At 34.5% G+C, this 19492-nt stretch overlaps 1 protein-coding gene across 1 annotated transcript in view; it reads left to right on the top strand.

Annotated features, from left to right (window-relative positions):
- Positions 1-3448: 3448 nt before the first annotated feature.
- ARAP2 (ArfGAP with RhoGAP domain, ankyrin repeat and PH domain 2) overlaps positions 3449-19492 on the top strand; it is a 132524-nt gene continuing 116480 nt past the window's right edge. Inside the window, exons 1-5 of the mRNA XM_086612484.1 lie at positions 3449-4353; positions 11664-11734; positions 12639-12718; positions 17340-17425; positions 18207-18563. Coding sequence (XP_086468610.1) covers positions 3449-4353; positions 11664-11734; positions 12639-12718; positions 17340-17425; positions 18207-18563 — 1499 coding nt within the window. The remainder of the gene's footprint in view (positions 4354-11663; positions 11735-12638; positions 12719-17339; positions 17426-18206; positions 18564-19492) is intronic.

Genomic DNA, 19492 nt, shown 5'->3' with positions numbered 1-19492 from the left:
AATTCAATATTTATCTTCTAGCTTGCAATACAGATGTTCACCAACACACTTAGGTTTAGCTGTTTGTTACTTGAATCTCAATCTGAGTGGTCAAATCAAAACAGGTGTCAGTGTAAGCCTTTGCCCAGCTCTACAAAATATACGTGACTATGACCTTACTGGTATCTAACCAGCTGTTTAGGTAGGCCAGATCTATAGCATGTCTCTACAAATCTTGATGGATGCATTGTCAGCTTCTGTTGTAGATTACGACAGAAACAAAAAATGGTTTGGGCTTCAGCGTCTAGTAGTGCTGGTGTTTTGTGGTAAGAATGTCTTCTCAGCAAGCAGTTTCTTCCTTTCTCAGTCTGCTGTGTGTTTTGTTTGTAAAATACACTGCAAAAAGTGTTGGTTTTTGGAAAATTGGAAACAAAGTTTGTTGTGTGCTAGGTAATTCTCTGCATTGTTATGTGGTTTATACAGAGATGGGTTAGGCTCCAAATAACTGATAATACACAGCTATTTGAGTTCCTGAAGTAACAACACTGGAGGTGTTCCAGGATAAGGTGTGGGCAAAGCATGTAGAAAAAACACTATTTAAATGCCGAAAAGAGTGTGTATGGGTATAAAATATATATGTTTGTATTAAAAAATATATTTATTTATAAATATATAGCTAAAAGTGACTTTGCTAAGTGTCTTTTTTGTTACTGTTGAAAGTGGAGGGATTGAGAATGATACTGTCTGAAAATGAACACCAGCACCTCAGGGAAAAAATACCCAAACGCCTCCGTGAAACCCAGAACTACCAAGGTGAAAATGACTGAGATAACCAATTGCAACTGTAACATTGAAACACTTAATACTGATATGCTAACATTGCAGGGGTTTTATATCCTTGAACGTGTAGGGTTTTTTGTGTTTGGTGGTGTTTTGTTTTTTTTTTTCATTAATGGATACATGAAAGACTATTCTCTGACACAGTGCCTACGTGATATTTTTTGCACACTTGAGTAATTTGTGTACTAATTATTTCACGTTTTGTACTCAATATATATTCAGCTTCTTAAGAGACTATGTATTTGTATTTTTCAGGGTTTAGAGATGGGTGGAGGCCGTACTGTTGGATTTTATCTTATGTGGCTAGACATTTACACGAAAAGCTTGAGGAAATGCTGATGTCTGAAATTTTTAAAGGAACCTTGAGTGTTTAGATAGGTACACAGGTTGGAAAAGGACGAAGTTAAATCTCAAAGCTGATAATCAGTTTAGCTCAATCCAGGGCTTTTTGAATGTAAATGACTTGGGAATCTTTTAGTGAGTGTTAACTCCCTAACAAACTTCATCTCTCTTGAGAGGTTGTTATCTGATTGGCCTATAGAATTCTCTGTCTAAAAAATTTTAGTCATATGAATTTCATATTCAAGATAAGTCACTTCTCAGACTTGTGGACACTGATCAAAGCTGATGAAAGTATTGCCTCAAAAATTAAGTTAGAGATTAGCAAGAATCCAAAAATTATTTAAAATGATGGAACATTTATAGTTAGTGTGCTGAGGTGATTTTTATGTCATCCAGAGAAATGTAGGTTTGTTCATCTTTTTTTTTCCCTGTTATTATGTCACATCTATATATATGGTGTAAGTATAAAGAGGTTTGTTTTTTTCATGTTTTTGATTACCACTTTTTGAAAGTGTGGGAGTAATAAAAATAATTACAAAATCTTGCAAGAAAAGACTTTTAGTGACTGAGTTATTTAATCACTTATTTCATAATCATAATAAAGTACAGTCACCAGTAGCAATGATAACAGTTGTACTCCAATCAGAACATTATTTCAAATTTATATTTGTATATGGCTTTGGGGAATGAGGAGGGGCATAAAGATATATTTATGATTGCTTTTCTGAATAACGACTGATTTCCCAAATATCTGTTAAATAACTGTTATAGGAAGAAGTTTTATCCTTTATTGGAGGAATCGATATAGTACGGAAGTAGGCAATCTTTTAAATTTCAATTCTAGATCATAAGTAGTGCCCTTCTTACCAGGAAATATTTTGAAGAATAAGGTATCAATACCTACTACCATGGATATTTCTTTTCTTTCTCATTGCTACTGAAGTCTTACACTGTTCTGCTGAAGCTGTTATTTCTTTTCCAGGCTGCTTAAGGCTAGTACCTGCATGCCAGGACAGCTGCCACAGTCAGCAAGTTTCCCTAAGGCCAAATTACTCTTTATACAGGAAGAGAGAGGTGAAAAAACCTGTTGACTGCCCCTGATCTTAAACCTTTTTTTGAAGAGGTGTGATTTTAGGCTATCTCAAACATCTTCAGAATGATAGCTTCTCCATCTGCTTTGAATTTTGTAAATTGTGAATTTGGATATGGCCCTGAAAGAGAAGAACTCAAATAGGTGAAATCTGGAGAGTGCAAGAGCTGAGTTGGAAAATACTGCGGTAAAAACTGTCATGAGCACTTCAGATGCCACATGTCCCTAGTGTGGAGGCCAGAGCTTGCCTATGAGGTTATGCGTCTGCTACTGTTTGTGACCAAGGGAAAACTGCTTCCTTGACAGAGCTGAAAAGCTAGTAGCTTTCTGTTTCTTGTTTTCCCTTGTGACAGTTATTTGAAGGGCCTGATCTGCAAGATGTATTTTGGTCATCTCCATAGTTTTCTGATTGTAGTTTTTTGAACAATTGAGGTGCTTCCCTGCCCCCCACGTGCTCATAAGTGATTGTACCTTTGAAAACTATTTTATTGGTTGTAGTACCTGATTCTTACTTGAAGAGGGCTTGAACGCACAGTTCACATAGAATGCTCTAGCCAGTCATTTTTCCCTTTTCCCATTGAAAGTGTGTTTTTGTGCTAAAAAGAGTTTAAGGCTCAGAAGGTAAGGGAGCAGAAGCCCTATACTGTAGTTAATTGATGCTAGCGTGGGAATAGGAAAGCTTTGGGTTCCAGCTCTGATCTTGGTTCACTTTTTCCTCCCTTCTGTATCCCAGTACTGTGTAATGAGATTGTGTATGTGTAGATAAGTAGTTCATCTCTTAACTGTTCATCTTAATGTTAACTACTAGGATTATATGTTTTAAGACTGTATTACTTGTGCTTAGTTAAGACTTTGATTTCTCTATTCTCTTTGTACAGGCCAAGATAAAAGGATGGACAGGTTATGCTGTTTACCTTCTTTGAAATGTTCATATATAAGCAATTTTAAAATATTACTGTACAAATGACAGGGAGCCTGTCAGAAGTTTATCCAAGATTAACGTGAATTCAGGGGGGAATTTTTTTTTACTGCCCTTTTTTCTTTCTGTAGGTTTGCAGTCTTAAGAAAAAAAATCAGTTTGAACTGAAGAAACTTGAAGTGTCTTGAAGAAACTGATATTCTCCACTGGCTGACTGACACCAAATTTAGAGAGCTTTGTTGCTAGTGAATATACATGCACCCTGACTATATTTCTACATGACTGTATGGGGCAATACTCGGAATGAAACAGCCATCATGTCATCCACAAGCAATACCACTGATATTGAAGAATTCTTGGTCAACATTAACTTGGGACAGTATCTTCCTAACTTTAAAGAATATGGCTATAACATTGTGACAGATTGTGTGGGCATAAATGACAATGTGCTTCAGCAAATGGGTGTGTTGCCTACAGGGCACCGCAGAAGAATTCTTAAGCAATTAGACGCCACTTTTTCAAAAATGCGAGGAAATTCTTTTTTCCATGAAAATCTAAAACTCAAAGACCTGAAAGGTTTAGAAGAGAAGCAATATTCGTCCTCGGATCAGGAGTCTCCAGTAAGCAATTCAAGCATAGATGGGACTAGCTTGATAACTGCAACGTTGTCAGAACAACTTCTTAATAAAGTTTCCATTGATAAAGAAGAGTTTGAACTTGCAGAGAAAAACTTATCAGAGGCAAATGATGATAGCTTTACAGATTTGGATTTTTCTAGTTTATACCATAATTCGGACAGCTTTCTAAAAGCTATCAATCTAAGTGGAAGTATTAAGATGAATACTCAGCCAGATACATCACTGGAAGAAGCTGCTGCATACCAAGCTGATGAGCACTTGGCTGGCTGTTTGGCATTTCATGATCCTCCTTCGTTTCCTCATTCATGTGAGACAAAATACAAAGAAAACAGCCATCTGATGCTCACAGATGAGGATGACTTATCTGATAGTGAGCCAAACTCTCCATTCTATAAGTTTAAAGGAGAAATGATAGATAATGACTTATATGATTCTTATACACAAAACTGCATGAAAGTATTTCCAAGAGCAAGCCGATCTTTCATATTAAGGCATCGACCTGTACCAGAAATTCCCGAATCAAGTAAAGTTCAAGCTTCATCAAGGTAACTGCTCTTTCTTTCTAATGAAGAATCACTATGAATGCTAGAAACTTTGGTTTGGGGCTTCTCACAGGTTTTTTATGTAATTCTTTTGTGATTTTTATTATTTTTTTTTTAATATGTGCTGTAAATACATTGGATCTGGTATGAATGTTGCCAGATTAACTGAAGGAGGAATAAGCTTCAATGCAAGTTAAAAGCGCAAATGAGAGTATAAAGGGAAACTTTAGAACAGTGTTTCCTTATAACCTCCCCAGTCATCTGTGTATCTAGGTAATTTTCCAAGAGAGACATATTTATTGCTTTAGATATAACCCTGGTTAAAAACAACTATATTGAACGTTTTTTAAACTTAATCTGTATGCTGTTAAAATAGGAAAAAATAGAAATACTCAAGTGTTAGAAAACCAAGATTGAAAAATAACAGAAAAAGCTGTTGAATTTATTCCAAACCAAAACATCCAAATAGACTGTAGCTCCAGTGTTTCTGATGAAATTCTGATCCATCACAGGAAAATAGTGACAAAACGATGATTTCAAGAGGTCTAAAAATTCACCCTTAAGTATAAATTATTTATACTATTTTATACTAAAATATAAATTAGTATAAATTTATATATATATTTTTATACTAATAAATGTAAATTATTATAAATAATGATTTATACTTAAGGGTGAATAGATACTATTATTAGTATCTATTTTTATGATGAGACAACAGTTACTGTGAAACACAAGTATTCAGGTTGTATCTTAGTAACTTTAAAAGCTATACCTTTCAAGAGATACTGTTCTTGGAAAAGAAAAGTTTGTTGTTTTCATATATGTAACTTGCAAGAAAGATGTAGGAAGTTTTACACGCCTACATATATTAGTGTAGTTTTATCTAAAAAGTAGGACAAAATTTAGAAAATCCTCTTGTCTCTTTTATGCGTTGTATGATATAGCTACCTTGTAAACAAAACAGGGTGTATCTGATATGATTGCACACATGAGCATAACAAGATGATTACATGAAAATCTTAAGTCTTATCCTTAAAGCATGTAAAACTTAAATGAAATTATAAATATGTATTTTTTTATTTTAACTTAGAATAGGATATTTTGTGGAGGAAGAAATTGTGTTATACTATGGGTCTAAAGCAAGGAGTTTATTCAAGATAGTTTAGAAATTACTTGAAGAGCTGGTTGTCATTTAACTGTTAACCCAGAGAGTGAATGCAACCAGTTTGTAATATTAGTTGTTGGATTTTGCTTGTTCTCATAATAATAAGACCTTAGCTTTTAATTATGCTTGTAGTATAAAAATATTTTTGAGGCATTCTAGCAATAAAAATAAAAGTGGAAAAAAGGAAATGAAAAAAAAAAGGATAGATTTGGGAGGTCTCCAGAGTTTATGGAATCTTTGTAAGGATAGTTCTGTGCAGCATTAGTGAGGATAGTATTGGGTAGAGTCCAATAAAGTTTGTTAGGATAAATTGCATAGGAGAGTCTGAACTTATTTCAAAATACTCATGTGATGTGGGTGTGGATTTTTCTTTCTTCAAAATGGTTGAGTTCATAATTCGAATCTACAAATTAGTGGATAGCACTTACTGTCTTCAGTAAGCATCAGTTGTTGTAGTTTGTTTTGCTAAAGTGTGATGGAATGTAGATAAAAAGGTCTGATGTTAGAACTTGATTCCAACCTATCTTAATAAAAGTAATATTGTTTGAATGTTAAAAATAAGACGCACTGAATCTAAAGTTGATCACGATATTACAGGCTGTGTAAACAAAGAATATCTCCCCACATTGATTGTGGGGAGATATTAATCCCCCACATTATTTAATTAATCCCCCATATTAATTAATTAACATCATTAATCCCCCATATTATTTAATTAATTAACATTATTAATCCCCCATATTATTTAATTAATAATTAAAGTATCACATTAATTTGTGATACTTTTGGTTTTGTTAACTATAAGCTTTTACTTGTCATGCTGGTTGTCTTTGTTTAAGGAAAGACAAATTCACGCAAAGGCATATGCAGAGTTTTGTTGCTGTGTATGCATATCCAAATCATTAGGTTGCACTTTTTTTAGGTTGTTTTTTTTTTTTTTTTAAACCAATAGCTATTCCTGGAAGGGACACATCTGAGAATGTTTTGTATTTATCTTGTCTTTTTCATCTGCATATCTCAGCAGTTAGAAACATCGTTAGCGAGTTTATGCATGCCCTAAATGCAGTTTTCCCAGCATAAGTTTCTTCTAGATTATTGAAACAAGTCAATATTAAATGTTCTAATGCAGTTGTTTCATTGAACCCATGGAGAGGCAAAGATTCTTTGCAATAATGAAGAGATTTTTGCCTTTAAAAAAACGTTTCATCAGTGCCTTCTAAATCACAAAAAAAATTGTGCTTATTGAAAATTAAGTATAAACGTCTTTCAGAGAGAATTAGCTTTATATTAACTTTTGTAGACTGGTTATCCATACTTCATGTAGTAAAGCTATTCCTGCTGAGCTGAAATGGGAATCTCGTCCTAAAAGATAACAAAAACTAGCTATTAAAGAGTACTCTTAATGTCTTTTGAGAAAAAATCATCCAGTAGAGAGAATATGCTATATTTCTAATCTTTCCACCATTGAAGTAAATCCTCCAAATCCCAGCCTCTCAGTGATTGATATGTGACTGGGTCACCAACTTCAAAACCCACCATTTTGATTTGTGAGCTCCAGCTTATTTTCTTCATCTGTATTCTCCAGTTATAACAATATGGAAATTCTGAAGGACAAGTAGCAGTCTGTCTGAATAAGATCAAGGCTAAACCAGAACTTCAAAATAGAACTTAAGCTTCACAGAAACATTCCTGATAACCTTTCTGCCTGTTTTTTTGAGAGGCAAAGAATTACTACAGAACTTGAAAATGGCAGCTTGCAGCATCTTTAGCCTCAGGAAAGATTGTGTCTGTCGTGCAGAATTGCATAGACAAACATTCTCCACTGACTTTTATTGATAGACACTGGTTTTGTCCTTATTGCATTGTGTGAAGGCTGTTCCATAGAGGCAGAGAAATTCTGCTGAAATCTTCTGGGAAACTCAACATTTCCTTCTAGTCGTGTATGGATATGAGTCGTTAAATTTTTATATAAGGAAATGTTTTTTTCATGATCTTCTATGTGCCTTCTGGCACAAAGAGTTCATATGGTGGGTCTCCTTGTGCCCCTTAGTAGTGCTGTGACTGTGTCACTTTTTATTACTAATAATGTGCTTGCCTCTCTTGAAATTATGTTTGCTTTCCTGTACCTCACTTCAGCTCCTGACTCTTGCCTGTAATAAAGCACTGTCAGCTGGTAAGACACCATAGCGTTTTAGAAGATGGAAGTATTTTGATTTTCTTTTATGTATGGCATCACTGTAGTACTGAGGGGTGCAGAAATAAAATAATAATTAAAAGTGACAATTGCAGTGTTCTTGACAGTGGGGTTATTGTACAGATTTTAGTGGTGTTTTTGTTTGATCAGTACTGAAGCGATGTGTAATTGCAATAGATTCTTGTCAGCTATACTTTTCCTTCTTATCGTAATATTATGAGCTCTATGTTGAAACACAATTAGTAAAGATCACTCTAAAGATGGTTAAAAGCATTGGAATTAAGGGGATTGCAAGTCATCTTTTAAAAGTGTCTAATAGAGACATTTTGAATGCAGATTACTTCAAAGTCAGTACCCTTTCTGAGTGAGCAGTCTTAAATTTTTAATATGGTTCCCCAGTCATGTTTTGGAACAAAACAAATGGTTAAACACAGTGGATTGGAAGTTTCATGGTCTCTCTTGATATTTTTGGTTTACATGACTTCTTCCATACAGACATGAGTGAAAAACTTAAGACTTTTGTAAGACAAAATAGTGAAAGTAATGCAATGGATGGAGCTAATGACTGATGTGCCTTTAGTGCAAAATTAAAGGTAATAAGTATAGAGATAGTTTTAGAGGCTTTGGATGCTTTGGATCATGTCGTTTAGCAGTCACTCTTAGGTGAAATAACTACTATTGCATCACTGAGAGCAGTAATCTGTTTAAAAAAAAGCTTAAGCAGATTTATAATGTAGTAGACCTGTTTGTCATACAGAATGCTACATAGATGAAATTTCAGGCTGATGAACTCTATAGATACTTTTAGATTTTTTTGATGCATCCCAACTTTGTTACTTGTATTGTTCAGTAGTGGGATTGCTCTGATGCTTTATTAAGAGAAATACATGCCATGTTTTGGGGGAAAATGTGAATAAAATAGATGACGGTGCTTGGCCTGAGCAGGCACTATTTTTTTTTTTTTTTTTAACTACTACTGGTTGAAACTTCTTGCTTGGTGCTGATATTCTTTAGATTAAATTTCTTAACATAAAAGTGGTCAAGATTACTAATGAGGTGCTCAAGCTGGTGCTGCTGTGTCTCTCTACCCTGTGTTCTGTCACACAAAGCAAATTTTTTAGGAGAGAGAAGCTCCTCCCTCTGTTTTCCTATGGTCAAGCATCACTGTTAATTTACGTCTGCAAGCAGTCTATGAACCCCAAAGCTCTAACAGAGTGTGCTAGAGCACTTGTGAAGTGTTTGTGTTATGGGAGGGTTAGGGCTTGAGATAGATAGAAATGAAAACATGTTTTGAATGAATCTGAAAACAAAAGCTTCCTTCATTTAAAACACTCAGCAGATGAATGCCAGTAGGGACTTTGAAGCACTGGCTGCTTGCACTGACCTCTCTTCCCCACTTTGTTTGCAAGCTGACAGGAGTGTATTGAATAAAACAGCTCAGGCCAGTGCAAAGCTCTCACCTTTCTAGTTTCTCAGCCTTTAGCAAGACCAGTCGCTGCCTTGTCACGCACACCCTTTCATCCTGTTTATGCATAAGGAAGGGGCAGTGGGGAAGAGTAGGCAGCCTGAACCTCATCCGGTAGCTCTTAATATATGAAAATAGTGAGTCTTAATCTCCACAGTTGTGAGAAAGTGATAATTTAGTTGAAATTATATCTTTGTAAAATTGGCACATTGATTGTCAGACTGCTTGCCCTAACCTCCCTTTAAAGAGCAAGATAAAGAACGTCGTTAATCTGAAGAGGTATTAACTTTTGGAAATGGTTAAAGGAAAGTCATAGGTTGATGTACATATAAGACTTTTTTTTTTTAAATCTTATTTGACCCCAAAAAAGTCTTAATTATTTTCCTGTCTTCTAATCCAGGTACTCAATTTGTGTAATAGCTGTCTAACTATTGTATTCTATTGATCCTTGACAAATTATTATCATTTTATAGCTTGCACTTGTTTGTTATACATAATCTTTCAAGCAGATATTCAGAGTAAACTTGTTTCATTTATTCTATACCTTGAGATAGTTTTTACTTGACATAAATTAGAACTTTGTTTTCAAAAAATGACAAGAAGGTTTGATTTTGATTGCTGGAAAAAAAAACCACTATAGTTTACTTATTAGCAGGTTTTCTTGCGGTCTATACATACATGTAGGTACATAATCAAAAAAGAATATACAAGTCCTGAAAAATATTTTAATTACAAAATTGCAGGTCTTTGTAAGCTGATTTGTTTTTTTTTTAATTTCCTCTTGAATCTATCTTCACTTGTTGCTATTAACCATTACCCACTTTTAAATCCATCCACCCTGAAACCAAGCCAATGACTCACTGTTTTACATAGGAAGAAAACCATCATTTTAAAAGCTCTTTAAGTCAAAGCTGCTTATCTCTATCTCTAATTTATTTTAATGCTATTGATAACCTTAAAAAAACCCCAACCTAACAACAAAAAATCTAGTGTGTTGTTAGTACAAATGCATGAAGTTAGTTTGCTAATGTAGGTTCAAAAGATAGAACTACAACAATTTTAGTAAAATATGTGAGAGAATCAAGACTTTTAAAGTATTTACTGTGTGTGTTTTGTAATTGTAACTCAGGAGAGTAAACTGTTACGAATGGGAGCTAAACCATTATCTACCTTCACTGGCCAAGCTCACCCTGTGTTTTCCAAAACCAGAATTTTACGAAATATCATTGGGGAACTTAATTAATATAACCTAGGTTACATTTGAAATGTCAGGTAACTTTATAAGGTGCTGCTTCTGTCTTGAATTTAATCTAATAATTCATGGAGTAATTCAACTTGGACTTCATGGGACAGTATTTCTAAAGTTTTGAATAAAGCTAATCTTAAAAGAATGAAGCTTGTCGGTATGTCAGATGAGGAAACACAAATTAGGAATATTGATATTTTTAGTAAAACATAGTTGTCTTTGGTTTTGAAGGGTGAAGGACCTGCAAACTGTTAGAAAAACTTCAAGGATCTTATATGGCATTTATCAGTCGTTAAATATTCTGTGAGGCTGCATGAGGATCTGTATCACTGTTATTCCAAGCAGAGAGAATTAAATTAAGAGGAAAAATTACTAACTATTGGTATTAACAGCGGAAATCAGAGCTTGACTGAAAACAGCTCTAATACACACTGTTGGATAGAGAAGATGGGTTAGAAATGTACTACTTTAGCCATATTTGTTCCTGTGTCGTTGTTCTAAAGCTGCTGTCTCAACCTGAAATATGAATAATAATAATAATAAAAAAGTGATCTCTAGCAGTATAATGAGTGCCACTATACATGAAATTGCTGAAATACTTAGGGGCCAGCACAACAAGAGTAATAAAATAATTTTTCTGTTGCGTATGGGGCTACGTTCTTATCTGTCTACAAAATATGCAGTGGTAGTCACAGGGAGTTGCAATGCAATGTCATTTATGTCTCAGATTGCGAACTTTTTGGGTAAAAGTTCACCTTAGGAAATAAAAACTTTACAGCAATTTTTTTCAGTTGTTGAGAGTATGTTTCGTCTGGATTTCCATGCCCAGGCTCCCTTTGAGGTTAATGTTAAATTAGACTTTCATAGTACATCTTTCTTTAAATATAGTCATAGGTAAACAGTGTAAAGGAGGAGGGAAGGCAAAGGATGGGAGAAGAGTGGGGAACCTCCATGCTTCTCAGCAATCTAAATGTATCATAAGATCAGTTCAAAACAACAAACACTCCACAAACACCAAACTCAAGATGTGTGCCAGGATCAGAGGAGTATTCAGTGTCATAAAGGGAGGAAAACACATTGTTGGGCGACTTTTAAATTCAATCAGAATTTTTCCCAAGACTTAAAATTGAGTATTTTGATATTTGTTTATAATTTTAATAGTTTAACTGCATAAGATGTTTTTGCTCTGTTTCTGGGAAATTTCACTTAATGTTTCATTTTGTGCTTTGTTTTGTTCAAGTTCCCTTCAGACAAGAAGAAATGTGGATCTTCTAAATATTTCTTGCACTGGGAGGCAAATTTCACAAAACAGTGAGTTAAGCACACTGATATTTTTATCTTGAATATTGAGGAAAGAGAAACCTCAGATCAGAAATTGTCTAAAATGAGTATTGACTTGCTTATTTTAAGAAATATTTGGCATCTGGAAGGGCTGGAAAAAGTGATGTATGTAATAGCCGAGCATTTAACCACTTCTGCATTTTTACTTCGTTTTTGTTTATGAACTTGTAAAATGAAAATTAGAACGTCCAGTCTTTAAACCTCATTTATTTTAATATACTTTTTTTAGACGACAGTATTTTGAGTTTCTAAGAGTAGATCCAGATTTTTTTTTAAACAGTTAGCTTTTTCTTGAAGGATATAAGGAACTGTATTCATGACTAATGCTGCTTAATTTGTTAGATAGTGCTCATAGCTCCAGGAAATAACAGGAAATTAATTGTATTAAATAGTTTATTGGAAGAGTTTAGAAGTCTTGTGCAGTCAGTTGTAAACAAAAGTTCTTTCATACTCTAGAGGTATGTCTTGTTTGAAGTTATGCATATTAATTTCAAGCAAATACTTGGTCACAAAATGAAGATTGTGCACAAAAAACTTTTTGTGAGGTTTGTTTTTTTTTAATCAGAATAAAGGGTGCTTTGGAGCTATTGCTCCTAAGAGTATATAATTTTATTCTTTTTTAACTTGCAGGGTAGGAAAGAAGAAAATGCCTGTATGCAAGTTATATACAAATTATATAGCAATAATAGTGGTCTCTGAGGGGGAAAAAAGGTGTCTGGAGTTCAGTTAGAAATGGGAAATTGTTTCTTGTTATTAAAATTTTTTTGCTGAGTAGGTCAGAGAAATCATAAACAGAAAAATTGATGTCCCTTGTTAATTTTATTAGTGCTTTAGTAGAGTATTGCACTATATGACTCTATTTTTTTGCTTTAAGAAACTTTCACAGAAGAAAAGCCACCCATCATCTCTCCATATGGGGAAACCTTTATTTGTGACAACCCTAAGGATGCTGAAGTAAGTTGAGAAGTCCAGATATAAATGATCTATCTTCACTTTAATCTTCATGTTATATATTTTATATTGCCCTTAATTCTTTTTTCCTTTGCTTTTTCAGTTCCCAATACCTTTTGTATTAGGTGCATGCAAGTGGTTTATAGTGTATTGTGGACTAATGTCTTTTCTTAATCTGGAGACACTTTGTGCTGATCAATAGTAATAGGGAGCTGTGATGTTGATTGGATTTTTGGTTTTGTTTTCTTAAACAGCATAGGACAGATAACTGACTTTTTTCAAAAAAAAAAAGTCAATGCTCAAAGCTGCCATATCAAATGCAGAACAGTCAGTTACAGGCAGTTGTAGACTACCTTGATGCCTTCCTTTTACCTTCTTAGGTACAGTGGTATATTGTAATCCTTTGTGTCTAAGTGAGGTTAAGTGTTGGATAACCATTAGAATTGACTAGTAAAGGTTAAAGTGGATATTGTCTCTTCTGATAATTGCAGATCAAGACTGGGCATCTCTGCACAGGCTTTTGTGTATCCTATGCAAGCAGCTTACATGTTATCTTAGATGATGTAATTGTTGCTTTTGGCCATACCCCTTTTTTAATTCCTGTAGATGAAAGTTCTCAGGACTTCTAATATTTTTTTTTGTGTGTCTCCTAAACTTGCTTTATACCCAGAAAGTCACTTTTGTTGCAGGATTCTCTGAAGGGAACATTTTTATTGGGATCAGTAATTGATGGTATGAATGCCATAGACGGTATGATGGCATAGATGGTGGACAGACTTCTGAATCACATGGAGATCTGGGAAGTAAATTAGCTTAGTGAGGCATCCACCAAATGCTGTGAATCCCAGCTCCAGCTTCTGTCTTAGCAGGATGCAGACTGCAAGTTGTTGACTCTGTGATTGTTTATACTTGTCTCAGCTGATCTCAAGCCACTGAGTTAGAGAAAACAGTAAATTATTCTTAGTTTCTGTCCTGGTCTTCACTCTTACGTTTCATTTTTTAAACTCTTGTAAGCTATTGACTAAAATCAAAACTACTAAAATGGATGCCTAGAACTTTTTTTCCTAATTTTAAGTTGCTAAGAATTGGTCAGTGAAAATGAATGGTTCAAATTTCATCTTCTAATGGGAGTGGTTTTAGAAGCATAAAAATGATCTCTATTTTTGGTGTATACTCTTTTTTTTTAAATACTTTGTGCTTTTTGTTTTGGTTGACTATTTAAGGAGGTATGCATAAATTCATGTCACCTTTCTCCTTCTAGTTCTTGTTACCTGCACACAAAAGTGACTTTTGAGCTTTCATTTTCTTTCTTTGTGTACAGTGTCTTGTCTGTGCCAGTTATTGTTGTCTGTGCCAATGTCTTTAAAAATTTGAAATTTAACTTACCATCAGTTCAAAGGCATAAGCAGGTTTTCTAGAAAAGTTTCCTAACCTCCTCTTACTACTTAGCATTATTCTTTGTTTCATTCAAATGGTTGGTTGTAAAAAAGCATACCCAGGAAGGTTGTCAGCAATCTTGGTTAGCTTACAAAGGCATGAAATACAAAAATATCATGCTGTTAAACTGGCTTAACTGCTTGAAATACAATTGCTATTTCTGCTGGTTGTAGAATCATGATTATCGGAGTATATTATAACATACTTTCCCAGATCTGAAGATTTGGATTGTAATTATCACTTTCATGTAAGTGAATAGTTTTTTGACTTACATTTATCACATGCCTGTTGGAAACTTCATAGTTAATTTTGATTCCAGACAAAGGTCATAAAGAAGAACCATAAAACAAAGGTCCTAAGATATATTTCGCTGTCAGATTTTTTTCAGTAGGTATCAAGTATGCTAGGAATAAATAAGAAAGTTTAGAGAACACTGTGAAGTATCTGAGAATTTAAGGTTTCTAACTGCTGCTTCATTTTAAGAGATAACCTCACATGAGAATATGGTTTGTCTATATGCAAGAAAACATAGTAAATTGTTACACAGACTGACTGAATTTTGTTCTAAGAGCTTGTAAGTTGGCCATTCTTCCTGTTTCATTGGTGTAAAAAAGAAAAGGCTTCTATAGGCTTTTATAAGGGGAGTGTCTGTAGAAATAGGTGATAAGTCACTACGGACTAGAGGTAAGTGAGCATGAGAGAACAGGGAATTAAGATAATAAGGAAAATATGCCTTTGACTTAGGTCAGGAGGAAAGACAGCTAGAAGCAGAAACCTCTAAAGGGCAACCTGAAGAAGGAACTTTTTTTTTATATTGCTTTACAAATAACACAAAAATCCAGATGTTTTAGAGCTGCTTTATTGTTGTGTCCAACTGAAGAGTCAAGTATATTAGCATTCCTTCACAGAAAAACTGAATTCTAATGAGTTCAGGCCTCTGGAGTGAAGTATTGGCTTTATTTCTCGCTGTAGACTGGCAGACTAAATTTGACATGCATATTGAGTTCAGTAAGCTATGTGAGCCTCTAAGCATTGCGATAGTGTGGAATGCTGGCCAGATTGCTGACTACTTTAAAATAAGAACCCTTAATATTTTAAAAGGAGGATTTTATTTTTATGGACCTGTTATAAAATTGTGTTGCCAAATCATGATTCAAGAATCAACCTGAGGAGAACTGTGTGACGTTAACTTCAATAGAAGATTAAGACAGTATCTCTTAAGGAATATGCCTGTCCTGAATGGCATTAAGTCTTTGTTTACTGTAGCCTCAGTTCCACTACTTTTTATACCATCCATGTTTTAGCATTTGGGTTTCCTGACTTGTTTTTGTGATCAGCAAGATTACCTGTTAGAAAAAGCTAGAAGTAAAAATGCATCTGAATTACTTCCTGATCGAAAGTAGAGGATTTTTATACAGGGCTTCAAGTAGGCATTTCCATCTGTCTGTGATCCAGAAGCCAGGTTTCTTCCTTAAGGGTGGGTAGGTGCTTTCTATGCATAAGAACAGTACATAGAGACAGTAATAAAGTAATTCTGTAAAAAGCACATTGGAAATGCTTGATTTAATTTAGGTGAAATATGTGACTTTGAGCAAATAGAACTCCCTGTCCCCACAACCTGCCTTCATTTGTGGACTTCTAGATTTTAAAATCTAGCAATAGAATGCAATTCTTGATTATTGCTTGTAAGTTCTCAGACCTCCTGAATTCACTTGCCCAAGTACTGAAGATTGTGGAGTGGGCCCAATCAGGACATAAAACCATTACCGTAGTGGTTCATGACAGGGAGGAAGAGGTACTACCACATAGCTTTAGTGGGTAGAGTTTGTGGTTGCATCCTGATAAGCAAATGAAGATAAAAATAGTGACCGTTTTTACTGTCAAAATCCTTCCTGGGCAATTATATTGGCCTCTTTGCTATTGTGTAGAAGTGGGACACTGCCATTTCTTCTGCTTTTGTGAAATTCCAGTCAATCCAAGCATTTGATAAGCGGTGGAGGGATCGCTTTTGAGTTTTCTGTTTAGTTTGTTTGAAAGGTATATGGATGTTTTGTTTTTTAATTTTTCTGTCTGAACCTTGGTGCTACAATGCAGTTAATAGTGTGGTATGTGTGGGTGGTGGTAGTGGTTTGTTTTTTGTTTGTAATGGATCTGACTGGCAGAGGAGGGCAGACTGTTCACCTAGGCTTATCTTAGCAGCACCCTGTGATTTCCACGATTTTTGCTGCAGTGTACACATACTCAGCATTGGGCTGTGTTCTTTTTTAAACTGGCCTTTTCATTGGCAAGGTACAGCCCACAAGTACAAGATGAGGTATTGCCGCTCAAAAAGCGTATGGCAACCATTGTGAAAGCTTATCCACTTTTTTCTGCCACTCTTCAGCTTCATGATATACACATCAAAGCTTAAACAAGTAAATTAAAATGCTTCTGTCAGAAAGCACAGAGATGTTCATTTTAGGTTTTTTGTTTGTTTTTTAAAGGAAGAAAGACGTATTGAGAAGCTTAGTAATTCAATATGATTGTCGGATCAGGTTTAGGAAGTGTGAAATGTCAAGGTTAACACTGTTTGAGAACATTATATTTTGTGCACTGCAAGCAATTTGTGATAAAGATTTCTAAACAAACATTAATGAATGTGCCTTTTAGGAAGAAGAGCTTGGCAAGAAAATGTGAGATATATTCAATATGGCTGAGTTCAATGTTACTGTAGGAATTTGGATTTACCATTATTTTATCTTTAGTGTACTGTGAAGGCTGTACATTTAATTCGGAGAAGTATTTATACGAAAGAAAGACTAGCAGTGGCAAATCATAAATGGTATACTTAACCTGCATGTAACATGTGACTGTTGAGCTTAGAAAATTTCCAGGTAAAAATAATATTCAGTTGTGCTTCAAGACAAATCAGTTACCTGATGTTTCTATGCACTGAATTTCTTTATCTTGTTTGTATCAGGTATTTTGGACTATGCTTAAATGTCTTATCTGAGTATTATTTAAAATGCAAATATTGAAAATAACATTTCTTAGAAGACTTTTAACAACATGATTTTTCAAATTTGAAAATGTGGCAAAGAATAGCTTTGCTAGTTAGGCTGTTGTTTGTGTGCGATTTGTCAACAGTAATTTAAACATCACTTACTACTGCAGTACAAATGTTGGTTACAATATATTTCTTTTCTAGGAACTTCCTGGAAATGAATTCCTGGCTTGTGAAAATAAATTGGATCTAGGAATGAATGAAGAGTGTTCTTTGTACAAGAATCTATGGTATTAAATAAGAGTTATAGAGAAATTCAAAATGTAAAGAGGAAAGAGTTGTTTACTTCATGTCACAAGTAGACCTCTACCTCTGAAGGCACACTGTATTTATTTATGTTTTTGTCCTGTTTGAGCCTTTACCCCATGGTATAGGAGGCCAGGTTTGGCTCTGTGGGTTACTTCGGGATAGCCAGGTTTCACTATCTTACGGATTTGGAAGATGTGCCTCTTTTCCCCAGTCAGAACAAGGGAGTCTTATTTTTGTATGTCTCCTAACTAACCATGTCTAAGTACTCTCATACTCTACCATCTCATCAGGAAAAAAACAAACACAGAACTAAAAACCATTCTCTGCTCCTGTTATGAGGCAGTGGCCAGCAATTTGATGAAATGGGAGCTCATGTGCTCCTGAAGTCTTGACTCTATACCTGTGGCTTCTGTTGAGGTGGGAGGGAGAAGAGAGAAGTGATACTGCAAGTCCTCCAAAGTATTATAAAGAGAGAAGCTAGTTTTCTGAGGAAGGAGAATTCATTTTAAATTTCTGTTCAGACTTCTAAAGGAACCAGCAAGTGTTATCTTGCTACCTTCCTATTGAATGGAGAAAGCAGGTTTCAGTATGGTCATAGTTATAAGATACATTGTGTTTAGCATATCTGTGGTTATCACAATGGTTAAACAAGTTATAAACGTATTTATAATATGTCTAACCAATATTTGTTCTGATTAATACTTTTATGTATTCATGCATTGTAGCAATACATTAAGAGTAAAATGCAGTTTTTCTTTCTAGTTCCTTTAATAATCAAGAAGAGAAGACACAGGATTTTGCAAAAAATGAATCTGTGTCTCAAGAGAACAAGTCATTAGCACCAGACAAATCTGAAAGTGAATCTATATATTCTATTGTGGAACAATGTTATTTACCTTTGAAGAAAAAGAAAAATAAAACCAAAACACACTCAGCATCTTGCAGAAAGATACAAAGTGGAGATTCAGATTGCTCAGTCAGTGAACAAATGCATTTTCGGCAATTTGATGGAGAACAAACTTCAACTGGAAATGAATCTATAACACCATATGCTTGTTTTTATGGACCATCAGTAAAGAAGGTTAAAGCAGGATGGCTGGATAAATTATCTCCTCAAGGGTATGGTATTTGCAGTGATTACTGTATAATTGTGAAGATGTATGTCTACGTGAGAGATAACGGCGTTTGTATTTGGTCACTGCTTGCTATTTGTGGTGGGAAAGAAAAGGGAACTGTTGTGTTTCAAGAGCATAGGGCTTTTCTGAATTTTTAAGTTTTTAATGATGTTACCTATTCGAAAGTTTATTTAGGAGGTGCACTCAGGCAACATATTTTTATTAAAAGTATTAATTACCACTCCTGAACTGTAGCAGAAAAATACAGAATTAATTTGTGCCAATATTTCCAATCTGTACATTTTTACTATTTTCTGTGGGCCGCAAAGTAAGTGAAAGCAAACTAATTCTGAAATACTACTTCACCAATTTGGCTACGGATGTATAAATTAATATTTACTATGACTGGAGATCCTATTGGTTTCAGAATTGTGCATACAAATTGAGCTTTCAGTTTAGAAATTCATATAGGGTGAATTATCTCTTAAGTTAGTTTATTGATGTGCCTAAAGTTTGATGGGAGAAACCTGAGCCCAAGTCTTGCTTTAAGATTTCGAATAATGAAGAGGAGAGAGGAACAGAGTCTTTGCCACACTTGTAGGTTAAAAAAAAAAAAAAAAATCTTATGTTAAATTTCTGTTATTTTTAAAAGTTTTTTTAAATTGTTTTATTTTAACCTTCTTTAAATTTCAGCTCTTCTTGTTTTACACTAAAGAGCACTCTACAGATCTTCCCTTCATAAATACTTGCAAACTCTGATGAAATTCTTCTAACTTCCTCCTTAATAAACTGAATACACTGTTCTTTGTTTTAAATTGTAGTTTCCAGTTCTCCAGTTGTTCTTACGACTTTCTTCTGAATTCCTTTTTGTGTTGCAAGTGATACAATTTTACTTTTAAAGTCTGTTTCTGAACTTCACTAGTACTTAGCATC

This window comes from Tauraco erythrolophus, chromosome 5, assembly GCF_009769465.1.
Source record: "Tauraco erythrolophus isolate bTauEry1 chromosome 5, bTauEry1.pri, whole genome shotgun sequence".
Taxonomy (NCBI): Eukaryota; Metazoa; Chordata; class Aves; order Musophagiformes; family Musophagidae; genus Tauraco; species Tauraco erythrolophus.
This window is presented reverse-complemented; position numbering and strand designations above follow the sequence as displayed.